At 41.0% G+C, this 21926-nt stretch overlaps 1 protein-coding gene across 1 annotated transcript in view; it reads left to right on the forward strand.

Moving 5' to 3' along the window:
* LOC138759787 (inactive phospholipase D5-like) overlaps positions 1 to 21926 on the forward strand; it is a 128305-nt gene that overhangs the window by 34737 nt on the left and 71642 nt on the right. Inside the window, exons 4-7 of the mRNA XM_069930372.1 lie at positions 415 to 529; positions 7676 to 7803; positions 19025 to 19222; positions 20688 to 20827. Of these exons, the coding sequence (XP_069786473.1) occupies positions 415 to 529; positions 7676 to 7803; positions 19025 to 19222; positions 20688 to 20827 (581 nt within the window). The remainder of the gene's footprint in view (positions 1 to 414; positions 530 to 7675; positions 7804 to 19024; positions 19223 to 20687; positions 20828 to 21926) is intronic.

A 21926-nucleotide genomic window follows, 5' to 3' on the forward strand; every position in this document is an offset into this window, starting at 1 on the left:
ACCTGCTTTGGATAACATCAAGAGGTCTTGCTTGGAGAATGGAGGCTTCAATTGCTAGAAGATTCAGTACCTTTTATATTCCTGTGCTCCAAGGCCTTGTAGCCTATTTGCAAAAATAGACAGCTGCTGGGCACATTTCTGAATGAGTAAGGCACAGATACATCTGCAGGAAGGTCAGATGCATCTGGTTGCCCAACTCATTTTCCATTATGATCCATCTGATTTGCTTGAGCTACTCCTTGGCAGAAAGTAATCAAACTCAAATAATTCCTGGCAATGAAATTGATATAAACCACAATGAAAATGGGATAAATTCAAGAAAGTTGCACCAGCATAATTTAGAAGGTTGAAGAGAGACTGAAATGTATTCAGATTTGGCAACCAGTTCTTCTGACTTTAAATGGTCTTTACCAGGGTGAAAAGATATTTGAAAAGCTCCTTCAACTGCAGTCTCGAAACGTCAACTTACAAATCCCAGTCAATAAATTCCAGTATGGGTCCCAGGACATCAAAGACCTGAAAGCCAATGGTAAGTGGAGAACTACCTTCACCTCAGGACAGTTTTCATTTTTTGGGGCTGTTCCCTTAACTACCAGTTACTGTCCTTCCATTTATGAACAGCAGGTATGATCAAAAAAAATTAACTTATTCAGCTTAGTTAGTGACATCTTCCTGCACGTGTCTCGAGAGAAAATTTGATTTGTCTCAGAGGTAGCTTTAAAATCACTATTGAGAGTGGGAAATTTAATTTCATTCTCACTTTGTCCCCAATGTGTTGAGCTCTACTTTGGGAGGAAGTGATTAGAATCCTTTGGTAAAGGAATTGAGGAATTGTTTGATTTTTTTTGTGTGTGGAATGTCCTGTGGATGAAGCCTTATATGGGGAACAGTTAGGAATAGTCTGTGTGTAAACAGCACCATGACAGAAAAGACACTAGACCATTGGTTTTCAAACATTTTCTTTCTAATTACATTCCACCTTAAACAATCTCTATGCCATAGATGTTCTGTGATTAGTAAGTATGTGGGTGGGAAGGGAAGGTTGAGAACCACTGCTCTAGACCCAATTGTTACTGAAATATTTTGCTTGAGAAAAATTGTCATTGGTCCATTCCCTTTGGAGTTATGAAACCGTGCACATAACGAGCCAATTAGGTACGATTAAAACTGTGGTTTTCGAACTTTTTCTTTCCACTCACATCCCACCTGAACTAATCACAGAACACCTATGGCATAGGGATTACTTCAGGTGGGATGTGAGTGGGGAAAGAAAAAATTTGGACCACTACTCTAGACAATAATGCGATTGTTAAAGCAAAGGTTTCAGAATCTTCTGGATCTGATAACACTGGACAATGGAGATTTTGCTTCCTGAACACTTTTGGACGTATTTTACGGATTTTGGGCTGCTGATCACAGAAATAAGTTTAAATTATTCCTATCACGCACTATATTTTAGATATAAACTCTTTTTGTGATTTCCTGTCATATTTTAAGTCTAATTCAAGCATGCAAAACCAAACCATGAAGTGCAGCATGTCACTTGGACATGCTGATCTTGGTGCAATCAGTGACCAACATGGTGAAAAGATTCACCAGGATATTGTGACCATGGAAGAGCAGTATCAGGGCAACTGGAATCCTTCAATGCTGGCCGACTATGTCAGAGACTGACACAAGAGGCATCAGATGCTGAGAAAAAATGAAGATCAGTGGTAAAATGTTCTTGGGTCAGTTCAACTAACGCATCATTATGCGATTAAACATGCTGAATTCAATAAAAGTTAATTAATGTTTCTCCAATCACCTAAGTCATTTAGTAAATCTGAAATTATCTTTGTGTTCAGCTTGCAGTTGTCTATCATAATCCACAATTTTTTCAAGAAGCAAACCTCTTGAAAAAAATTGTTTTCTAGTGTCATTGGGAAATCTTAAAAGTTATGCTGCAGGATATAGAACCATAGAACAATTACAGTACAGAAAGAGGCCACTTTGGCCCCTGTAGTCTGGGCCAAACTACATTTCTTTGCCTAGTTCCACTGAACTGCACTCAGTTGGTAGCCCTCCATATCTTTCCCATCCATATACTTGTCCAAATTTCCCTTACATGTTAAAATTGAGCTGCATCTACCACTTCAGCTGAAAGCTTGTTCCACACTCCCACCACTCTCTGAGTGAAGAAGTTCCCCCTCATGTTCCCCTTAAGCTTTTGCCCTTTCACCCTTAACCCATGTCCTCTTGTTTGAATCTCACCCACCCTCAGTGAAAAAAGCTTATCTACATTTACTCTATCTATCCCCCTCATAATTTTAAACACCTTTATCAAATCACCCCTCATTATTCTATGCTCCAGGGAATAAATTCCTAACTTGTTTAACCTTTAACTCAGTCCCTTAAGACTGGAATATATCATAGTTAATCTTCTCTGAACTCACTGTATCTTATTGATATCCTTCCTGTAGTTAGGCAACCAAAATTGCACACAATGGTCCAAAATTGGCCTCACCAGTGCCTTGTATAACTTTAACATAACATCCCAACACCTGTACTCAGTACAGTGAAACCTCGTTAGAATGTAATTTGTTAATCCGCAGAATCGTTTAAAGTGCGGGTGTCTGTGGACCCCAAACTGCTAAGGGGCGGGCTGATGACAATCAGCTGGTGATCCAACTCCCCGCTGCCTGACAGCCCCCCCCCCCGCTGCCTGACAGCCCCCCCCTCCCCGCTGCCCTTGCCCCCCGGCGTGGAACGTCGGGGCAGGGGCATCCCGCACCGGCAGCCCCAGCCCCGTTGTCCCGTGCCGGCAGCCCTGCACTCTGACATATATGCATCTGTTCCGCGACTCAGCTGTAACACGGTACGAAATCTTGGACCCCAACTACTGCTTTCTAACGAGGTTTTACTGTATTTTGATTTATGAAGGCCAATGTGTCAAAAGCTTTCTTTATAACCCTATCAACATATGATGCCACTTTCAGGGAATTATGTACCTGTATTCCCAGATCCCTCTGTTCTACCTCACTCCTCAGACCCTACCATTGACTGTGTATGTTCTTTCTTGGTTTCTCCTTCCAAAATGCAACACCTTCCATTTGTCTGCATTAAATTCCATCTGCCATTTTTCAATCCACTTTATCAGCTGGTCCAGTTACCTCTGCAAGCTTTAAAAACCATCTTTGCTGTCCACAACACCTCCAATCTTAGTGTCATCTGGAAATTTACTAATCCAATTTACCACATTTATCATCCAGATCATTGATATAGGTGACAAACAACAATGGTCCCAGCACTGATCCCTGAGGCCCACCACTAGTCACAGGCCTCCAGTCTGAGAAGCAATCATCCACCACTACTCTCTGGCTTCTCCCATCCAGCCATTGTTGAATTCAGTTCACTACTTCACCATAAATACCTAGAGTTTGAACCTTGTCAGAGGCCTTACTAAAGTCTATGTAGACAACATCCACAGGCTTTCCTTTATCAACTTTCCTGGAAACCTCCTTGAAAAACTCTAAGATTGGTTAAACATGATCTACCATTCATAAACCACAGGCCTTGGCCATCCAAATAATTATATATCCAATCTCTTAGAACACCTTCCAATAATTTACCTACTACAGATATCAGGCCCACCGGTTTATAATTTCCAGGGTTGCTTTTAGAGCCTTTTTTAAACAATGGATCAATGGGAGCTACCCTCCAAACCTCTGGCACCACACCTGCAGCTAAAGACATTTTAAATATTTATGTCAGAGCCTCTGCAATTTCTACACTAGCCTCTCTCAAGGGAGTATCTTGTCAGGCCCTGGGGATTTATCCACCCTTATTTGCTTTAAGGCAGCAAGAAATTCCTCCTCTTTAATCTGTGTAGGTTCCATGTCCTCACAGTTTGTTTTCCTTACTTCCCATGACTCAATGTCCATTTCCTGAGTGAATACTGATGAAAAAACATTTAAGATCTCCCCCATCTCTTTTGGCTCCATGCATAGCGGACCACTCTGATCTTCAAGGGGACCAATTACTATCCTATAGAAACCCTGAAAATTGATTTTCCTTCGCATTATCTGCCAAAGCATTATCTTCTTTTAGGCTTCCTGATTTCTTTTTTGAGATTTTTCTTGCATTTTTTTACATTGCTGAAGAACCTAATTTTCTCCAATTTGCCTATACCTGATATATACCTCTCTTCTGAACCAGATCCCCAATATTCCTTGAAAAGCAAGGTTCCCCATACCTTCTAATCTTGCCTTTGATCCTGATAGGAACTGTGTTTATAAAAAAAAAGAAAAAAATGGATGCCTTGGCTAAACGTTTCATTTGATGAACACATTGCCAGCAGTGCAGCACTCCAGTAATACTGGACAACCAGTCTAGATTTAGCAATTGGGATCTAAAGGCAAGTAACATGGAAGTCAGGCCTTTCGGCCCACAGAATCTGCACTGACTATCAAACTCCCATTTACACTAATTCCAATTTTACTCTCCCCACATTTTCTTCTGTAAGCCCACTACCACGGAGGTGTGGTTTATACCAAACCAGAAAAAAGCTTTTTGATGACTTAATTTCTATATGACCACCCCTGATAGGTTTGGTTGACAGAACTAAAGGACAAATGCACCCATAGAGTGAAATAAGTGCGATGAAATTTCCCTGTGGACATGCATTTATGACGTTTTTGATAATCCCATAGATTGCTGAGTCATTAAAGATTTGTGTTCCATCGGATGGCTGGTTATGGTGATATTCTCTCTTTGATCTCCAGATTCTGATGGCCATGACAGCCACTGCTCTTCGTATGCTTATCATACGAACTTTCTTCCTTCCTAATGTCAAGCTGACTTGAGCCAAGAGGCAATAAATTAACTGACAGCATTCTTTGTTAATGGCTTTTGTAAAACCTTAGTGATAAATCTGAAGAAACTGCTATCTATTTTCTCTTGTGGATTGACTATTGTCAAGATATTTTGGTTCCTTTATCATTGCTCTCTATCTTATCCATTTATTCCCCCACCCTCTCCCCCTTCTGCCATGAGGATATGCAGCATTAGGGGTTTGTGGGGGTAAATTCTGTCACGTGATAAAGGTAAAAGATAAAGCCCAATCGCAAAGACTTACAAGAGATGTCAGTACCTGTAATCTGGAGTCAAAAAAAAGCTTATCTGCTGGACTAACTCAACGGGTCGAGTAGCATCTGTGGGAGAGAAAGAATGGTTGACGTTCCTGATCTGAAACCCTTCATAAAAAAAACTGGGTCAACTTTCATCCACACACCATCACCTCCACCGCCAATATCACTAGGTTGTTTATTTGCAGTAAAAATAGAAAATACTGGAAATAGAACATTGTAGCACTGAAACAGGCCACTTTGACTCTTCTAGACCGTGCTGAACCATTTTATTCAGGCTGGTGTGGTTCGCACATTTAGAGCAGCAGCCTGGGTTAGAATCGGGCACTGTCTGTAAGGAGCTTGTACGTTCTCCCGTGTCTGCATAGAGTTCCTCCCACATTCCAAAGATGTACAGGGTTAATGGGTCACATGGGCGAATTTGGGTAGGAAGTATCTGGAAGGGCCTGTTCTGAAATAAATTCATTCACCTGAAACTTTGATTGCACACCTGCTGAGTGCTTATAGCATTTTGTATTTATTTTTGACCACAGTATCTGCGTTGTTTTACCTCAAAACCCTGTCAAATAAATACTTCACTAGCAGCTAAGCCTTTTGGGCCCCAAAAGGCAGCAGAAAGACCTGTGTTAATGCATGTTCATTCCCACCTTTGATATTTCAGTCAGGTAGCAAAGTGTCAGTTCACCCAGCTACAGCAAATGTCAAACTTACCGCATTTCTTTCTTCAACATCCACTTCAATAGCGTCATCAGTCATCGCAATTAGGACCAGTGGGATTATCATCTCTTCAGTCACCTGAATTTGCATCTGGCTGATTATTTGCTTGCTGTTTACATGTAATTGACCCACCCTGGATTTCAGTTTGCAGTTGTAATTCCTCTAACGGTGTTACCTCATGAGCAGGCATTTCTGTCACTGGGTAATGTCCTGTTTGCCCTGCAACCATTTAATGGCAACAATTTTTCTTTTGTCATTTTGGATTCATTCTCCATCTCTGGGAAAATGTGCTGTTCTCAATGTGCCTTGAAACTTGCTTCTCCTAGTAACACACTAAACAAATACTGAAAGGAAAATAATAATCATTAAATTCTCAAGCAATTTGAAATATTTCACTGGCAAAGGGCTCGTGTTGGAATCGGAAATGTCCCGCTGAATTTCCTGCAGGGTGCAATTGGATGTTCAAAAAAGAACATGGAACACAGGCCATTACAATACAGTACAGCCCCTTCAGCCCACAATGTGCTGACCTATATAAACTTACCCAATAATCTAAACCTTCCCTTTCTCACACCAATAACCCTCTATTTTTCCTGCATCCATGTGCCTGTCTAATAGCCCCAGCAGCACCCAATAGCCTGAATATGCCTGAGAGTGTTTGATTTCGAAAGCCAAGCAGGCTCAGGTCTGGTCAGTGTTTGGAGGGGAGACCGCCCAGGAACACCAGGTGCTGTAGGTTTCTATGAGGGGAGCTGGACAAAGTGGCGACTCTCTGTCTGTCTGCCTTATGGTAGTCAAAAGTTAAAGAATTTCATGTATGTTACATTCTAAATGTAGTTTTACGTGAAATTATGGAACCTTTACCTTTACATTTAAGAGTCTTTTATATGTCCCTATTGTGCCAGCACCCACTCCAAATAGAAAAGCCCCAGCTCTGTTAACCTTGCCTCATAACACATGCTCTCCAATCCTGGAAACATCTTGGTAAATCTCTGCACCCTCTCCAAAGCTTCTATATCCTTTCTGTAATAAGGCAATCAGAAATGAACACAATATTCCAAGTGTGGTCTAACAAGTGTTTTCTAGAGCTGCAACATTGCCTCACGATCCTTGAACTCAATCCCCTGACTAATGAAGACCAGCATACCATGAGCCTTCTTAACTACCCTATCAACTTGCACGGAAACCTTAAGAGATCTATGGATTTGGACCTCAAGGTCCCTCTGATCTTCTACTACTTAAGAATCCTGCAATTAACCATGTAGGCTGCCTTCAAGTTTGACCCTCTAAAATGCATCACTTCACATTTACCCAGATTGAACTCCATCTGCCACTTTTCCATGCAACTCTGCATCCTATCTCTGGACTGTGAGATTGAGAAGGGTTAGATTGATGCTGGGATAGGTTTATATCGGTCAGCACAATATTATGAGGTGAAGGGTCTGTACTATGTTACACTGTTCTATGCTCTTTGTTAACTCCAGAAATAATGTTTTGACAAGTAATACTGACAATGTTATTTTACTCATTTATGCTGTAATTAGACATGTTAGTGTCTAATGGTGATTTCATCCATTGAAGATCTAGCTTTCATTAACTATAAATCTGCAGGGCTAATACAAGACTTTGGATAGATGGAATAATCCCCTTCTCATTTCTACTGTTGTCTTCATGAATACAAGGATTTTGAAAGGCATGATGTGATAATATTTATGTCATTGTCATCAAACCCACAATCTGCAGATTCTGGCACGATCTTCATAATACATTCTCTCAGCTTTCAGGTGCAGCTTGATAATATCAACTACTGATCAGTTATTGGCTGTTGACAGGTGCTTTGGTGAAATACATCAACATGGCTCCCATTATTGGTGGCAAACTTCATTCTTCTTTTTGGGTGGTGGACAAGAAGCACATTTACATCGGCAGTGCCCATATGGACTGGCGCTCTCTGACTCAGGTAATTTTTGGCTGATTGCCTAACCTATGCATGGTTGCGTAGTGCAGTTAGTACAGTGTTTAACATGACACTATTACAGCGCCAGTGACCCTAGTTCGAATCCGATGGTGTCTGTAAAGAGTTTGTACGTTCTTCCTGTGTCTGCATTGTGTGTCCTCCAGGTGCTCTTGTTTTCTCCCACCCTCCAAAATGTATGGGGGTTGCAGGTTAAATGGGTGTAATTGGGTGTCACAGGTCTCAAAGGCTGCAATTGGCTACTTCTCTCTTGTAAATAGAAAAGAATGTTGATGCTTGAAAGTGGTCAACATTGCATGGACAAATGGCTCAAGCTAGTATGTAGTTCAGTGTGTAGTAATGAATATTGAATAAGAGTCTCTGAATAACATGGATACTTAATTTGATTAAAAGATAAAAATTTCCCTGCTTCAAAACAATCTTCAACATTTTAAATCCCCAATTGATTCCATATCTTCAAAAACTGATTATTTACAGTGAAAGGAAAAAATTTGTTTGATATAGGGGCATTTTCGCTGAAATCTTTCCCTTTCCACCTATCTCATAATCAATTTTATTTCATATATCAATTAAATGTTTCAGAATTGGTGGGTCTTTGAATTCCATTTATAAATAAATTCTGAAATAGATTTCTCATCGATTTTATCTAACTCTATTCGCCCAAATAGAAGATTTATTGAAATCAAACATCGCATTAATACATTTCAATTGTGCAGCTTTATAGTAATTCTGAAAATGTGGAAGTTCAATACTTTTTTTTGTTATTATCAGGTTAAAACTTTTTTATTGGTAAAATTAGGTCATAGTTTATTTTCTTTGGAATTATTGCTTATTAAGGAGGAAACAAATAAGTTTATTTCTGAAATGTATAAGTTATTACAAAATAAAATGCCTAAGTTGAATGTTCATAAATCAAGAATGAAATGGGAACTTCATTTAAATAGAAAGACAGATGAAAATGTTTGGAGAAATTTATGTAAGGATAATATGACTAAGGTTATAAATGCAAGATAGAGATTAGTACAATATAATTTTTTTACATCAATTGTACTTAACCCCTCAGAAATTAAAGAAATTTGAATGAATTTTTTCAGATTTGTGTTTTAGATGTGGACGAGAGATAGGTACTTTTTTTCATTTGATCTGGACTTGTTCTAAAGTTAAGAATTTTTGGATACAAGTTAAATTATTTTTGGAGCAAGTATTTAAAGTGAGTTTAACGTATGATCCAATGTTGTTTTTAGTAGGGAACATTAAGTCGATTGCTTTAGGACTAAGATTGACTATGTATCAAAATTAATTTTTACGTTTAGCTTTGGCTGTTTCTAACAAGTATTTGGCTATTACTTGTAAATCTGATTTGAAATGAAATCCTGTATTCTTTTAGAAAGGATTACATATCATTTTTTTTGTAAAAGTATGGAGCCCGTATTTAAAAACTCTTGGTATGAAGATTTAATCTTTCGGTTGCTCCGGTGGACTTCTCGACTCCGCAGCTGAAAAATTGATTTTTGTTGTTCTTCGTGCTGATCTCCTTTCATCTTTCTATGTCGGTGGAAGGGGGGAGGAGGGTGGGTGTTAGTGGGGTGGATGAGGGAGGTTGGGGGGTGGGAGGTTTATTCAATTATATAATGTTTGTATGAATATGTTATAATGAATGTCATATGATTTAAAATGATAAATAAAATTTAAAAACTACATGGACAACAAAGCAAATGCAATGTGGAATGGACATGTATTAAACGATTAACTAAAAAGCAAAATGACACGGATGCTGCAACAGGTGAAATGAAAAGACGAACTGTAAGTTGATTTGTTTTAGGCTGGTTCACTGACCTATTGCAGAGAAATAACGCTGTGGCTTCCTGCAGTTGACCAAGCTGTACACTGGAGCTAATTATGTGCCTATTTGGTGAGCTCATTACTCCGTCGTATGCTCAGTAATATCAAGAAGAGCAGCCAGTTTTATTGGCATCCTTCCTAGTATCTCACACATTAATCCCCTCCACCATGGGAGCACCCACCTGATAGAAGGGCTATCGAAAACAAATCATTGCACTTTTATTTGCCCAAGCTACTTTGACAGCACCCGGCAAATGCAGAGCCTCGACCTCCAAGAGGGTAAAAGTATGAGACGCAAAGAAATGTTATTAATTGTAGGTGTCCCTCCACTCCTTCCTCAAGTTACACACTGTCCAAACTTGAAAACATACTGCCATTCCTTCATACTGCTAGCCGGATTTAAATCTTGACCCTCCATATCCTGCAGAGCTGTGGGAATACCTTCGTCAAACAGACTACAGGAGTTTCAAGAAGGTCATTCTGCTTACTTTATAGGCAATTGGAGATGAGCAATAGAGGCTGGCCTCATGAGTGATATCCATATCAAGAAAAATATTGAATAAGAAATTTTGATCAATTTTCCATATCATGGAGGGTAAAGCTAAAATAACTCTTATGTGATTCACTATTTCCAGTTTGAATTAACAGATTCCTTTCAGAGATACTTCCTCTATTAAATATTTTCATCATTTAAGCCAGCCCTTCTCAATGGAAACCATACCCCCCACCAGAGGCCACAGCACATTTAAGGAAGGGCCATGGAGTGCCATCATAAAATATTTGTTTTGTTTTTGTGTAGGAGAGAAATATGGAAGAAACCAACTAATCTTGGCTGCTTCACAGGGAAGGGGGTGGTGGAGGGGGGGGGGGGGGTCCATGGACTTTGAGCAGAATCCTAAGAGGGTCATAGCCCTCTTGTTGTGAAATGGCTGATCTAAGCAACGGATTCGCAGTCAGTATTAAATTCAGATCACCCTATTTTACTCAGTTCATTGAAAGATGGTTGAATTGTTTTTTGGTAACCTTGGAGAAAGTATTTATTGCAGTGGGGATGACAGTTTTACAGTTTTGCTGGAGACAGAATAATTTAGGTTTGCTGTTGACAAATCAATGAAAGTCTGTTTTGACTTAAACTAGCTCGGTGAATTATCAAAGTGATGAACTTAGCGATTAGTATTGCAAGCCTATTAGTGAAAATCCAGGTAATCATGATGTTATTCTTTTGGTAACTTTCATTCACTACATTAAATAGCCAGATGATCTGTTCAACTTAACCATTTAAGGAAAGACAGGAAGCCTGCAAAACCATTAAAAGAAATTAGGTCTAGTATTTATTGCGAGGCATTTTAATGCACTGTTGGTATCCTTATGCAGAACTGCAGACCCATCCTAGAACAAGAAACGAACTTGAAACATTCCCCCGGGGTGACAAGCAGAGGCTCCGTCAAAGGGGTCAATGTCCAAGAGTGGAACATTCCGTAAGAGAACTTTGTACAAGGTTTCGCTCTAATTGATCATTGTTTCACTGATTTACAACGTAGTATTTCAGGAGCGCTTAAAGAAATATGATCCAGAAGAGGATTTACTACTGATTTGTATTTTCCATTTTTCATGTAAAGGTTGAACATTATCTATGGCACCACGTCTGTTGAAATGTTTCAGGAATCCAAAGCCTCGAGTTCTCCCCAACAGTATATACCGCACCCCCTTCCACCTCACTTTCCCCAACCCTTAGCAGGAGCCCTATAATTACGTCGCTGGATATGGCCTCCTTTCAAAATTCTTTTAAATGAGATCATCTCCGGCAATGTAATTGGAACTCGGGTGACACGGTTAGCATAGGGTTTTGCATAGCAACCCAGGTTTTGAATCTGGCACTGCCTGTAAGGCGTTTGTACGTTCTCCCGTGTCTGCGTGGGTACCCTCCATGTTCTCCAGTTTCCTTCCACTCTCCAAAATATATGGCGCTGTCAGATAATTGAATGTAATTGGGTTTCAATGGCCGGAAATGCCTTCTCCCTGTTGTAAATATAATTTAACATTTACTGTATATTTCGGCATAAAGTCGACCAGCTGATAGGTCATCCTCCCCCTTTTTTAGCTTCATTTTAATGCTTTTATGCTATGTAGACTCTGGAAAGATTCCAGAAGATTGGAAGGTCACAAATGTAGTTCTGCTGTTTAAGAAAGGTAGGAGACAGAAAAAAGAAACTATAGGTTGATTAGTCTGACGTCGGTGGTTTGGAAGATATTAAAGTTGATCCTTAAGGATGAGGTGATGAAATACCTAGAGATGCATGACAGGATGGGCGCAAGTCAGCAGGGTTTTTTAAAGGGTAGATCCTGCCTAATCAACCTATTAGAGTTTTTTGAAGAAATCACGAGTAGGACAGACAAAGGAGAGACTGTGGATGTTATCTATTTAGATTTTCAAAAGGCTTACGATAAGGTGCCGCATATTAGGCTGCTAAATAAGATGAGGGCCCATGGAATTACAGGGAAATTATTAAACTGGATAGAGAAGTGGGTGATAGACAGGTAGCAAAGGGTTGAAATTAAGGGTTCCCGTTTTGGGTGGCTGCCTGTAACTAGTGGAGTTCCGCAGGGGTCGGTATTGGGGCCGCTGCCATTTTGCAATTTATATTAATGATTTGGAATGTCATATAAATGGTTTTGTGGCCAAATTTGCGGATGACACCAAGAAAGGCGGCAGAGTAGGAAGTGTTGAAGTGTAGTAAAAACCATAAAGATGCAGAAGGATGTAGACAGATTATGAGACTGGGCAAAATTATGGCAGATGAGATTTGACATAGTGAAATGTACAGTTATACATTTTGGCAGTGGAAACGAACAGACAGAATACTGTGTGGTTGGGGTGAAAATTCAGACCTCGGATGTGCAAAGGGACCTGGGTGACTTCGTGCAAGGAAACTTAAAAGTTAATGGCCAGGTGGGATTGGTAGTGAAGAAAGCGGATGCTATGTTGGCCTTCATTTCAAGAGGAATACTGTACAAGAGTAAAGATGAGTTGATGAGGCTCTATGGAGCACTGGTGAGACCTCATTTGGAGTACTGTGTGCAGTTTTGGGCCCCCTATCTTAGAAAGGATATGATGTTGTTGGAGAGGGTGTAGAGGAGATTTACTAGGATGATTCCCGGAATGCAAGGGCTAATGTACGGGGAGCGTTTGGCAGCTCTTGGGTTCTATTCATTGGAGTATAGGAGAATGTGAGGAGATCTCATAGAGGCTTTTTGTATTTTGAAAGATTTAGATAGGGTGGTTGTGGGTAAGGTGTTTCCCTTGGTGAGTGAATCAAGGACAAGGGGTCATAGTCTGAAAATTATAGGCTATCCATATAAAACTGAGATTAGGAAGAACTTCTTTAGCCAGAGGGTTGTGGATCTGTGGAACTCACTACCGTATACAGCAGTGGAAGCCAGATCACTGGGAGTATTTAAACAAGAAATAGACAAGTATCTCATTAGTGAGGGCATCAAAGGGTATGGGGAAAAGGCCGGAAATTGGAACTAGTGTAGAGTAGCTTAGTGTAGATTTACAGAACAGACTCGATGGGCCAAGTGGCCTGCTTCTGTCCCTTTGTCTTGTGATCTTGTGATTTTATTCACTGTATAAGTTGATCCCCATTTTTGGGCTGTCCGGGCCTCCCAGCAACAACCCAAAATATTTTTAAAAACCTCAGTCACCAAGTAACAAGGCTGTAAGCTACTGTAAGCAAGTTAAAAAAGTTTAAAAAAAACCTTGGCCTATCGGGGGCCAACCTTAGACCTAAGTGGTAGGAGTAGCTACCTCGTTTACTGGAGCAGGACTGATGACGGGAGCAGGAATCTCCTGCCAGGAGAACGAGGTCACCACTCCTGCTCTCGAGAATATGGTTACCATAGGAGTGACAACCTCGGCCTACATGGCAGAAGCGGCGACCTGGGCTTACCGGGTAGGAATGGGGACATCGGGCTCTATACAGTAGTTGTAGAATGTCTGGGTTGGTTATGACGGCGTACAGTGAATGGCAGTGCCAGCAGTGGGGAGGTGCTTCCAGGTTCAACTAATATGCCAAAGTGGCGCTTCCAGGGTTGTCTTATACGCCGAATCAGTTTTTGACCTGAATTTAAGGTCTCAAAAGTATATCCGGCATGTAAGTTGGCCTCCATTATTGAATGATTTTTTTGAGGGTTTAACGACTCGACTTACACACTGAAATATACAGTAATTTAAAAATTACTGTCCCTTGTGTGGTCCTCTGAATTGTGGTGGTACGTACCAATAATTTTTTGAGACCAGCCTATTTGGCAAAGAAATCCATTTTCTAGGAATTCATCCACCATAATTATAAGGGCTAGGTTTGCAATCTCTGCAGTTGAGCGTTTACTGCAAGTCTTGTACTGGTAGATGTTGATTATACTGATGTTGAATTGTTGTCTCTGAATATCATCAGGATTTGTTTTTAAATTTATTCATTGCACATTGGCAATTCAGAAAAGTGGCATTTCCCTGCCAATCTGCAACCTTTCAGAATTGTTTCTTGAGGTTCTGCATGAACGGTAAGATTCGACAAGATTCACATCAGGGAATGTTGACAGGAATTCATGTCATAGTGAATATTGAAGCAGAAATCTGTGCTGTTCTCTGCACTAAGTACACATTCTAAGTGGTACTGAATATCAGCTGCAGTGAAGGCTGCTCACGGCACAAGGTTGTTAGCTCCTACAATAGAGGGTGCCTTCCTGCAGAGCCATTTCTGTTGCAAAACCCAGTAATAATGAACTCCTGATTTTATTCATGGTGACCAACCGTAGTAGTGAATGATTGTCAAGGTCAAATCGGTAAATAGAGGTCGACAAGATTATGAGAGGCACAGATAGGGTGGACAGCCAGCACCTGTTTCCCAGGGCAGGAATGGCAAACACCAGAGGACGTGCACAAAGTTAGGGGAGGTCGGTTTAGGAGAGACATTGGGGTAATTTTTTTACGCGGAGTTATGGGGGCCTGGAATGCCATGCCTGGGATGGTGGTGGAGGCTGAAACATTAGGGGTATTTAAGAGACTCTTAGACAGGCACATGGATGAAGGAAAAATAGAGGGTTACGGGTCACAGAGGGTGGGTTCAGTACTTTTTTTAGGGATATACGGGTCAGTACAACATCGAGGGCTGTACTGTATCCAATCTGTAAATCAGGATCGATCCCGGGAGTCAACAATTGGTTGACACGTCGTAATTAACGCACTTCATGCGACATTGGAAGTTGGCCCACCCAAATTAGACCGGCCAAAAGCCTGAGTTCTGGCAACAGCAGGCAGTAATTTGATGCAAGCTTTTGATACTGCAGTATTGAACCATAGGTGTCCTAGTCACAGATGTGGCACCCACACTTAGTCATTGTGACAAGTGTGGGCACCAACACATAGTTATCATGGTCATGGGTGTGGGAGTTGATGATTGTCAGGGTCACTGGTGTGGGCACCGACACGGAGTCGCCATGGTCACGACCACCAACATGTTAAGATAGCTTGCAATTAACAGTTGCTGCTTTGAACCTCATCATCAAGTTTATTATCATCTGATTGTACAAACGCAACCTGATTAAACAGTGATCTCTGGTCCTCAGTGTAAACACATGCAAACACACATCCAGACATAATGCACATTCAGAACGACGATTCATATGCAGTACATATATGCATATATAAAAATAAATATTGTCTAATAGATAGCAGAATCTTGCAGTTCATTCAGTCATTCTGCAGTCTCATGGTGATTGGGCTAATCTTGACACTTGGTCAAGATTGATTTTATTCATATCACAGATTGAAGGAAGCCTGTGTAAAAGCAAAGAAAAAGCTTGAGCTTGTATCAAGCCTCTCTGGAAGCTAATCTGCACTTGGCAACTTCCCACAGATAGTATCAAATGACCAGATCACCCATTTGAGCTGCTGTCTGAGGCAGAAATATCTACGGAGACTTTCCTGTCTTCATTGGCATGGCCTTAATTTAACCCCTCCACAATCCTGCTATTCATCAGTTCTGCACTGAAATATCCGCCTGGATTACGTCGGTCAAGTGCGGTCCAGTCTACTTCATGGCTCTCTTTGATGCGGTGTAATAGATTTCCATGTGATTCAGAGCTCTGCACATCTCTTCCTACAGCAACAAATGTTTTAGAACAAAAAAACATTTACTCATTCTCATTTGGAGATACAGCACGGGAATGGGCCCTTCCAGCCCGCGATGCCCAAATACACCCATGAGACCAATCAATCCACTAACCCTGTACTTCATTGGAATAAGGGAGGAAACCGGAGCACCCGGAGGAAACCCCCGCTGACATGGGGAGAACGTACAAACTCCTTAAAGACAGTAGCAGATTCAAACGTGGGGTGCTGGCACTGTAATGGCATTCTGCTGACCTGCCAACTGCTATACGAACTGTGACGCAAGAAGCTGCTTTCCTTTTTTTCCTTCTTTTCCTCCTTCCCAACCCCTTCTGATGATGCTGACCTCTTGCCATTTCCAAAGTCCTGTTCCAGTGACTTGTGTTTGAATCAATGTTGGGGACAGCAGAACTTGATGAGTATCCATCCACGTGCACATTGATTCACTATTGTAGTTTTTTTTAATCCCTCCTTAAAGTCAAAGTGAGAAGGCCAGGGATGGTTTACCCCTTAACTCCATCACTGCAGTAATCAGTGAGCTCTTCACTAACTTGGAAACTTAATTATACCTGACTTCCATTAATTAGCAAATCATCGCTTAAGCTCAGACATTTTGTGAGCTCATTTGGAGTAACATGGATGGCTGCCGTCACTCGAGATTGGTGCCAACTTTTAAACTTTCCCATTCTAACTACTTGAGTAAAAGTTGACCATCTCTTTTTGACCAAAGCATCTCGTAAAATTGGACCCTAGTCTCCCACTTCGGCCCTGTTTGCCAGCAGGCAGGAGCTCCCGATGCCTCAGTCGTGAACTCGTACCTTGGCTCCCAGCACTTTTGATGTGGATTTCCCATCCGGTCCTGGCCGCCCACAGACTGGAGCTCCTGATGCCTCCAACGACGCAGGTACTTACCGTGATCCTGACCTCCCCCGATCCGGCATCTACGCTGACTCCCTCACCAGTTCCCAAACTATCCTCAGCCTCTGCAGGTCTGACACTGCTGCTGGATTCCACAGGCTTAATCTCCCCCTTGCCTCCACCCACCACTCCTTACATTTCCCTTCTCCTCCTTTGAGCTCCCCTTCCCTTTCCACCACCCCCCCTCCCCACAAAAACCTTTGTTTTAACTTCAATAATGGAGTCTGCAGACTTTCGTGCTTTATTCTTATGGTTTTTGTACTTGGTTGGACGTGCGTTTTGACGTTACATTTTTGTAGCGTTTTGACGTTACATTTTTGTTCTTTAATCATTTAGAGACCATGTGGACTTCTGCTACTAATGAGATATTTTGGATTCTAGTATGAATTTTAGCCCCTCAAAAATAGTATCCATAAATTTGACATTAAAAATAATTTAGAAAAGTTGACTGATATGAGTATATTTGGTATTACAATATAAGCCATGCAACCTGTCAAGTCCACCTAGGCTCCCAGTGGAGCAAACACATTCTCCCGCTCCTTGTTTTCCTCTGGCCCTTCAACATGCCCACTAACTCCTCTTTTGCTCTTTCACCACTTACCTACACTAACAGGTAATTTACAGAGGCCAATTAATCTGCCACCATCGGATGTTGGAGGAAAGTGGAGTTGAAACTAACTGAGTCGCTGGAAGAAAGCTCGGGGAAAATTACCTTGCTCTCTCATTTTTTTTACGTTGCTTGGGACGATTTAAAAATGGAGAAAGGCAATTTTTTTAACAAAGAAACCTTTTACAGGCTTAAACTAAATATGAGTGGATTAAACATTCAATGCTATTTCATAATGGAAGTAATGGTGTTTTTGGATGTAAATGGTTTGCTCTTTAACGCAGTCTTTCAACTGAATAATGAATCCCCAAATACTGCATTTCTTGTCAAAAAGCATGACGGACGTGCACTTTGTATCAGTCCATCAAAGTGTAGTGGTCAGAGCTGTGAAACAAACCTCCCACTGAATGCTATTTATGATGAAGGAACAAAGAGAATATAATCAAATCGTCAAATAGGGCAGTGTATGAATCTAAAATTGCCTTGCATTTCCATGTGATTGACACTGGCCAGGGCTTTTTTTGTAATACAATATTTGGCTGTGCTGTCAACAGATGTTCTCTCAGGGAAGTGAAAGATGCAGGAAAAACAATCATGTAATGTCCATCTGTAATTGGCCTGCCAGACTAATTAAGAAAGAGCTTTGTTATCTTCTGGAATCATGTAAAAGTTAGTCTGGGTAGGGGCAGCATTCCTAGATAATAATAGTACTCCAGTTTCTTTTCTAGTAATCAAGCTGTTTCAAATTCATTATTGTTGATGAGTTATTTCACTTTTGATTACTTATGATGTTTTTTTCTCTCCAGAATTCCTTGTGTTTTAGATATCCGGCCAACATGTTAAATGATGCCACTCTGGTCTCATACATTTCTCCCAACCCCCTCTTCTTAAATTTTTTTAATTTTTCACACTATGAACCATACTGACCAAAATACATACAGACATTTTTCTCTTGAATATATTCAGTGTCATTTTCTCCCCTTTTTCCTCCCTCCCTTCCCTCTCTCCCTCACCCCCCCTTTCCCATTTATTCAAAGTTCAATCTATATGATACATTAAACCCGTTAAACAATGTCATCACTTAATAGCTACCCCCTACCCCCTCTTCCTGATGGGCAGAAAATGTTTGGGAGTGTACACCTATTAAAGGACAATTCCCCCCCCTCCCCCCCCCACCCACCACTGCATCTATCAGATTCTTGAAAGGCCCTTTCATTAGTAAAAGCTGACGTCACCGACTCTATCTCATTGTAGTCCTTGCACTGTTTTAACTGAACTTTTCTTGGTAACACTACATTTTGTACTTTTGCAATATCTGTCATACTCGAGTATGGGTTGGGTTGACTGAGTAGCATGTAAAACAAAGCTTTTCACTGCAGATACGCACAACAAAAGAAATATATTCCAAGATGAATTTTGAAAAATTCTAGTTGGTGAGATGGGCATTTGATTTACTTCTGAAATCACCTGAGTCAAAATATACGTAATGAGGAACAGTACAGGACAGGAGCCAGCTCTTTGGCCTATAGTGTCTGCTAACCAAAGATCCAACATGACCTAGACAGTTTCTGAAATGGATGGTATGGACATGTTGTACTCAGTCATAGAAGCATGCATTGTGAGTGAACTTCTCTCACTTGAATTGAGCAGATGTCCCTTTACGTCCACAGATGAAAGAGCTGGGAATTATCATGTACAACTGCAGTTGCCTGGCTCTGGATCTGCACAAAGTGTTTGCAGTGTATTGGCAGCTGCAGTACCGAGACTCGGCGCCTGAGATCTGGTCAAAGAAGCTGTTTGCCATCTCCAGTGTGCAATCACCTCTCAAGTTGCAGTTGAACCAGGCTGAAGCTGAGGTCTACCTGGCTGTGAGTAGAGCTTCGGTGCTTGTCCTTGTGGTAGAGCGTTCAAGCAGTCTGTGGGACCACTCATTAAATGTTACAAGCCTGTACAGGATGTTTGTGGGCGATTTTATTTTGTAATGGTGGGGCGCCTGTGTGCTCTGACTGTCATGCTACCTTGAGTTTTGGTCCAGTGGTAGAAGCGTCATGAGGATTGTTTGGAGATTCTGCTAGGGGGGATTAATATGCACACATGTACATGGAACCAGAGGCACCCACTTCATGCTATTTCAATTCCATGCAGCAGCATATCAATTTCCCACTCTCATAATACTGTTCCTCAGCCCTCCCTTAAATTCCTCTTTCTTAGTACAATATCCTAATGGAAGCAACTTGATTGGTGCTTTCTAAATGCAGTGGTTTGCTCTTAATGTAGTCCTGCAACTCAATAACTCCAAAACACTGCATTACTTGCCAATGAGGATGATGGGCATGCAGTTTGGATCAGTCCATCAAAGTAGAAATGGTCATAGCTGTGAAGCAAACCTACTACTGAATTTGATTTATGATTAAGGAACAAACAAAATGTAATCAAATCATGAAATAGGGCAGCACTTGAATATAAAATTGCCTTGCATTTCCTAAAATATTTATTCACTGTGCGATTGACACTGGCGAGGCCTTTTTTGTAATAAATCTTTGGCTGTGCTGTCAGTAGCTTGTTCTCTCATGAGAAGTGAAATCTGCTAGAAAGATGACCATTTACCTTTGGGCTGTGTTTCCTGCCAGGCCAATTAAAAAGGTGTCTTGTTATGGTCTGGAATTGGGTAAAGGTTAGATCAGGTAAGGGCAGCAAACATTCATTTGTAAATAATATTAGTACATCAACTTTTTGTCCTGGCACTCCAGTTAGGAACATAGGAACATAGGAAGTAGGAACAGGAGTAGGCCAAAAATGGCCCATCGAGCCTGCGCCACCATTCAATACGATCATGGCTGATCTAATTTATGACCTAACTCCACCTACCTGCCTTCTCCCCATATCCCCTAATTCCTTGCTTCACAGTCATTATTGCTGACGTGGATTTACTTCAGATCACAAGATATAGGAGCAGCAGTAGGCCCATCGGCCCATCAAGTCTGTTCCACCATTCTATCATGAGCCAATCCATCTTCCCACTCAGCTCCACTTCTTGACGTTCTCCCTCTAACTCTTGATGCCCTGACTCATCAAATACCTGTTAATCTCTGCCTTAAATATATCCAACAACCTTGCTTCCACAGCTGCCTAATGGAAGTAACGGTGTTTCTTGGATGTAAGTGGTTTGCTCTTTAATGCAGTCTTTAACATTCAACAAGTTCCACAGACCCGCGACCCTCTGACTAAAGACATTAACACCCTTTTATCCTGAATCAAGCCCTTCTTGTCCTGGACTACTATGGGAAACAACCTTGCCACATCTACTGAATCTCGCATTGCCTTTCTCACTAGACTTCTCCTGAACTCCTGTGCCCCAATGGTCGCACTAGAGATGTTGATGCTCTTCTCCACGTTATTGCCGATGCTGGGAGATTCATACATGTAGCTGTCATGGACTTTCTGCCTCTCATTAACAACACTGATGTTCAGAGGTTAGTTATCTTGCCTGCTTTCAATGCTAATTTAGATATTATACAGTGGAAACATACTATATTTTTTGGAAATTGTGTAATCTCTATATATTTTCATTTAGCTCCATTAATGTCTCTGGAGATTGCCTGCCCTGAAAATAAGTTGTGATGTTTTGAGTTGTGAAGAATTAAGGGTAGGTTTGGTTAAATTGTGCTTGATTTGACATCAATTGAGAACCTGGGAAAGAAATGACTGTCTTAACTTCTGGCCCATTCTGTGCAACAGTGCAACTCCATAGGCAACTGAAATGAATGATCATTTAAAAATCTGTGGCTCATTAGTCAAGGGAAGTGAAGTTTATTGTCATCTGATTGCACAAGTACAACTCAATGAAACTCCGGTCCTCGGTGCAAAACTCGTAGTAATGAAAATAGGCATAACTAGATTGAGCACATTCACTCTGTCTGCACCAGTGACAGAGACTTCCCAGTGGCCAACCATTTCATTTCGCATCCCACTCCCATACTCACATGTCTATGCATGGCCTCATGGACTATCCCACCAAGACTACCCGTAAATTGGAGGTACAACACTTAATTTTCTCTCTGGGCACTCTCCAACTGGATGGGATTAACATCAACTTTTCTGGTTTCTGCTAACCTGCCCTTCCTTTCTTCCTCCCTTCCCTTCCCCTTGTCTTCTTTCCCTCAGCTCTCCACCCCCTTCCCTCTTTATGCACCTAGCCATCCCTGCTCCCCTTGCTTACTGCTGTGCCCTCCCCCACCATTATGACAATCTTCCTTTATAATCGCTTGGAGAGTCTGGAATGTCGATGTTGTTTATGACTCATTCAAAAAAGATCTGTATCAAAGTTGAGTTGAGTTTTCCATGGTTTATTAAACCTTATATAGGTTACTACGTTATTACAATTTTACCAAAACTATAATTAAATGATTAAATAATGCTTAAATGATACTTAAAAGATTGCTTCAAATGGTCAATAAAAGTTTTCGGACAAATTCATGCCCCTCAATCTTCGTAGGGACAAAAGTAATCAAAACTAGTTGTGCAGACTAGTTGTGCAAACATGCAGAGAGCTAGCTATAACCTTGAAGCTGG

Source organism: Narcine bancroftii, chromosome 4 (genome assembly GCF_036971445.1).
Source record: "Narcine bancroftii isolate sNarBan1 chromosome 4, sNarBan1.hap1, whole genome shotgun sequence".
NCBI classification, from domain to species: Eukaryota; Metazoa; Chordata; class Chondrichthyes; order Torpediniformes; family Narcinidae; genus Narcine; species Narcine bancroftii.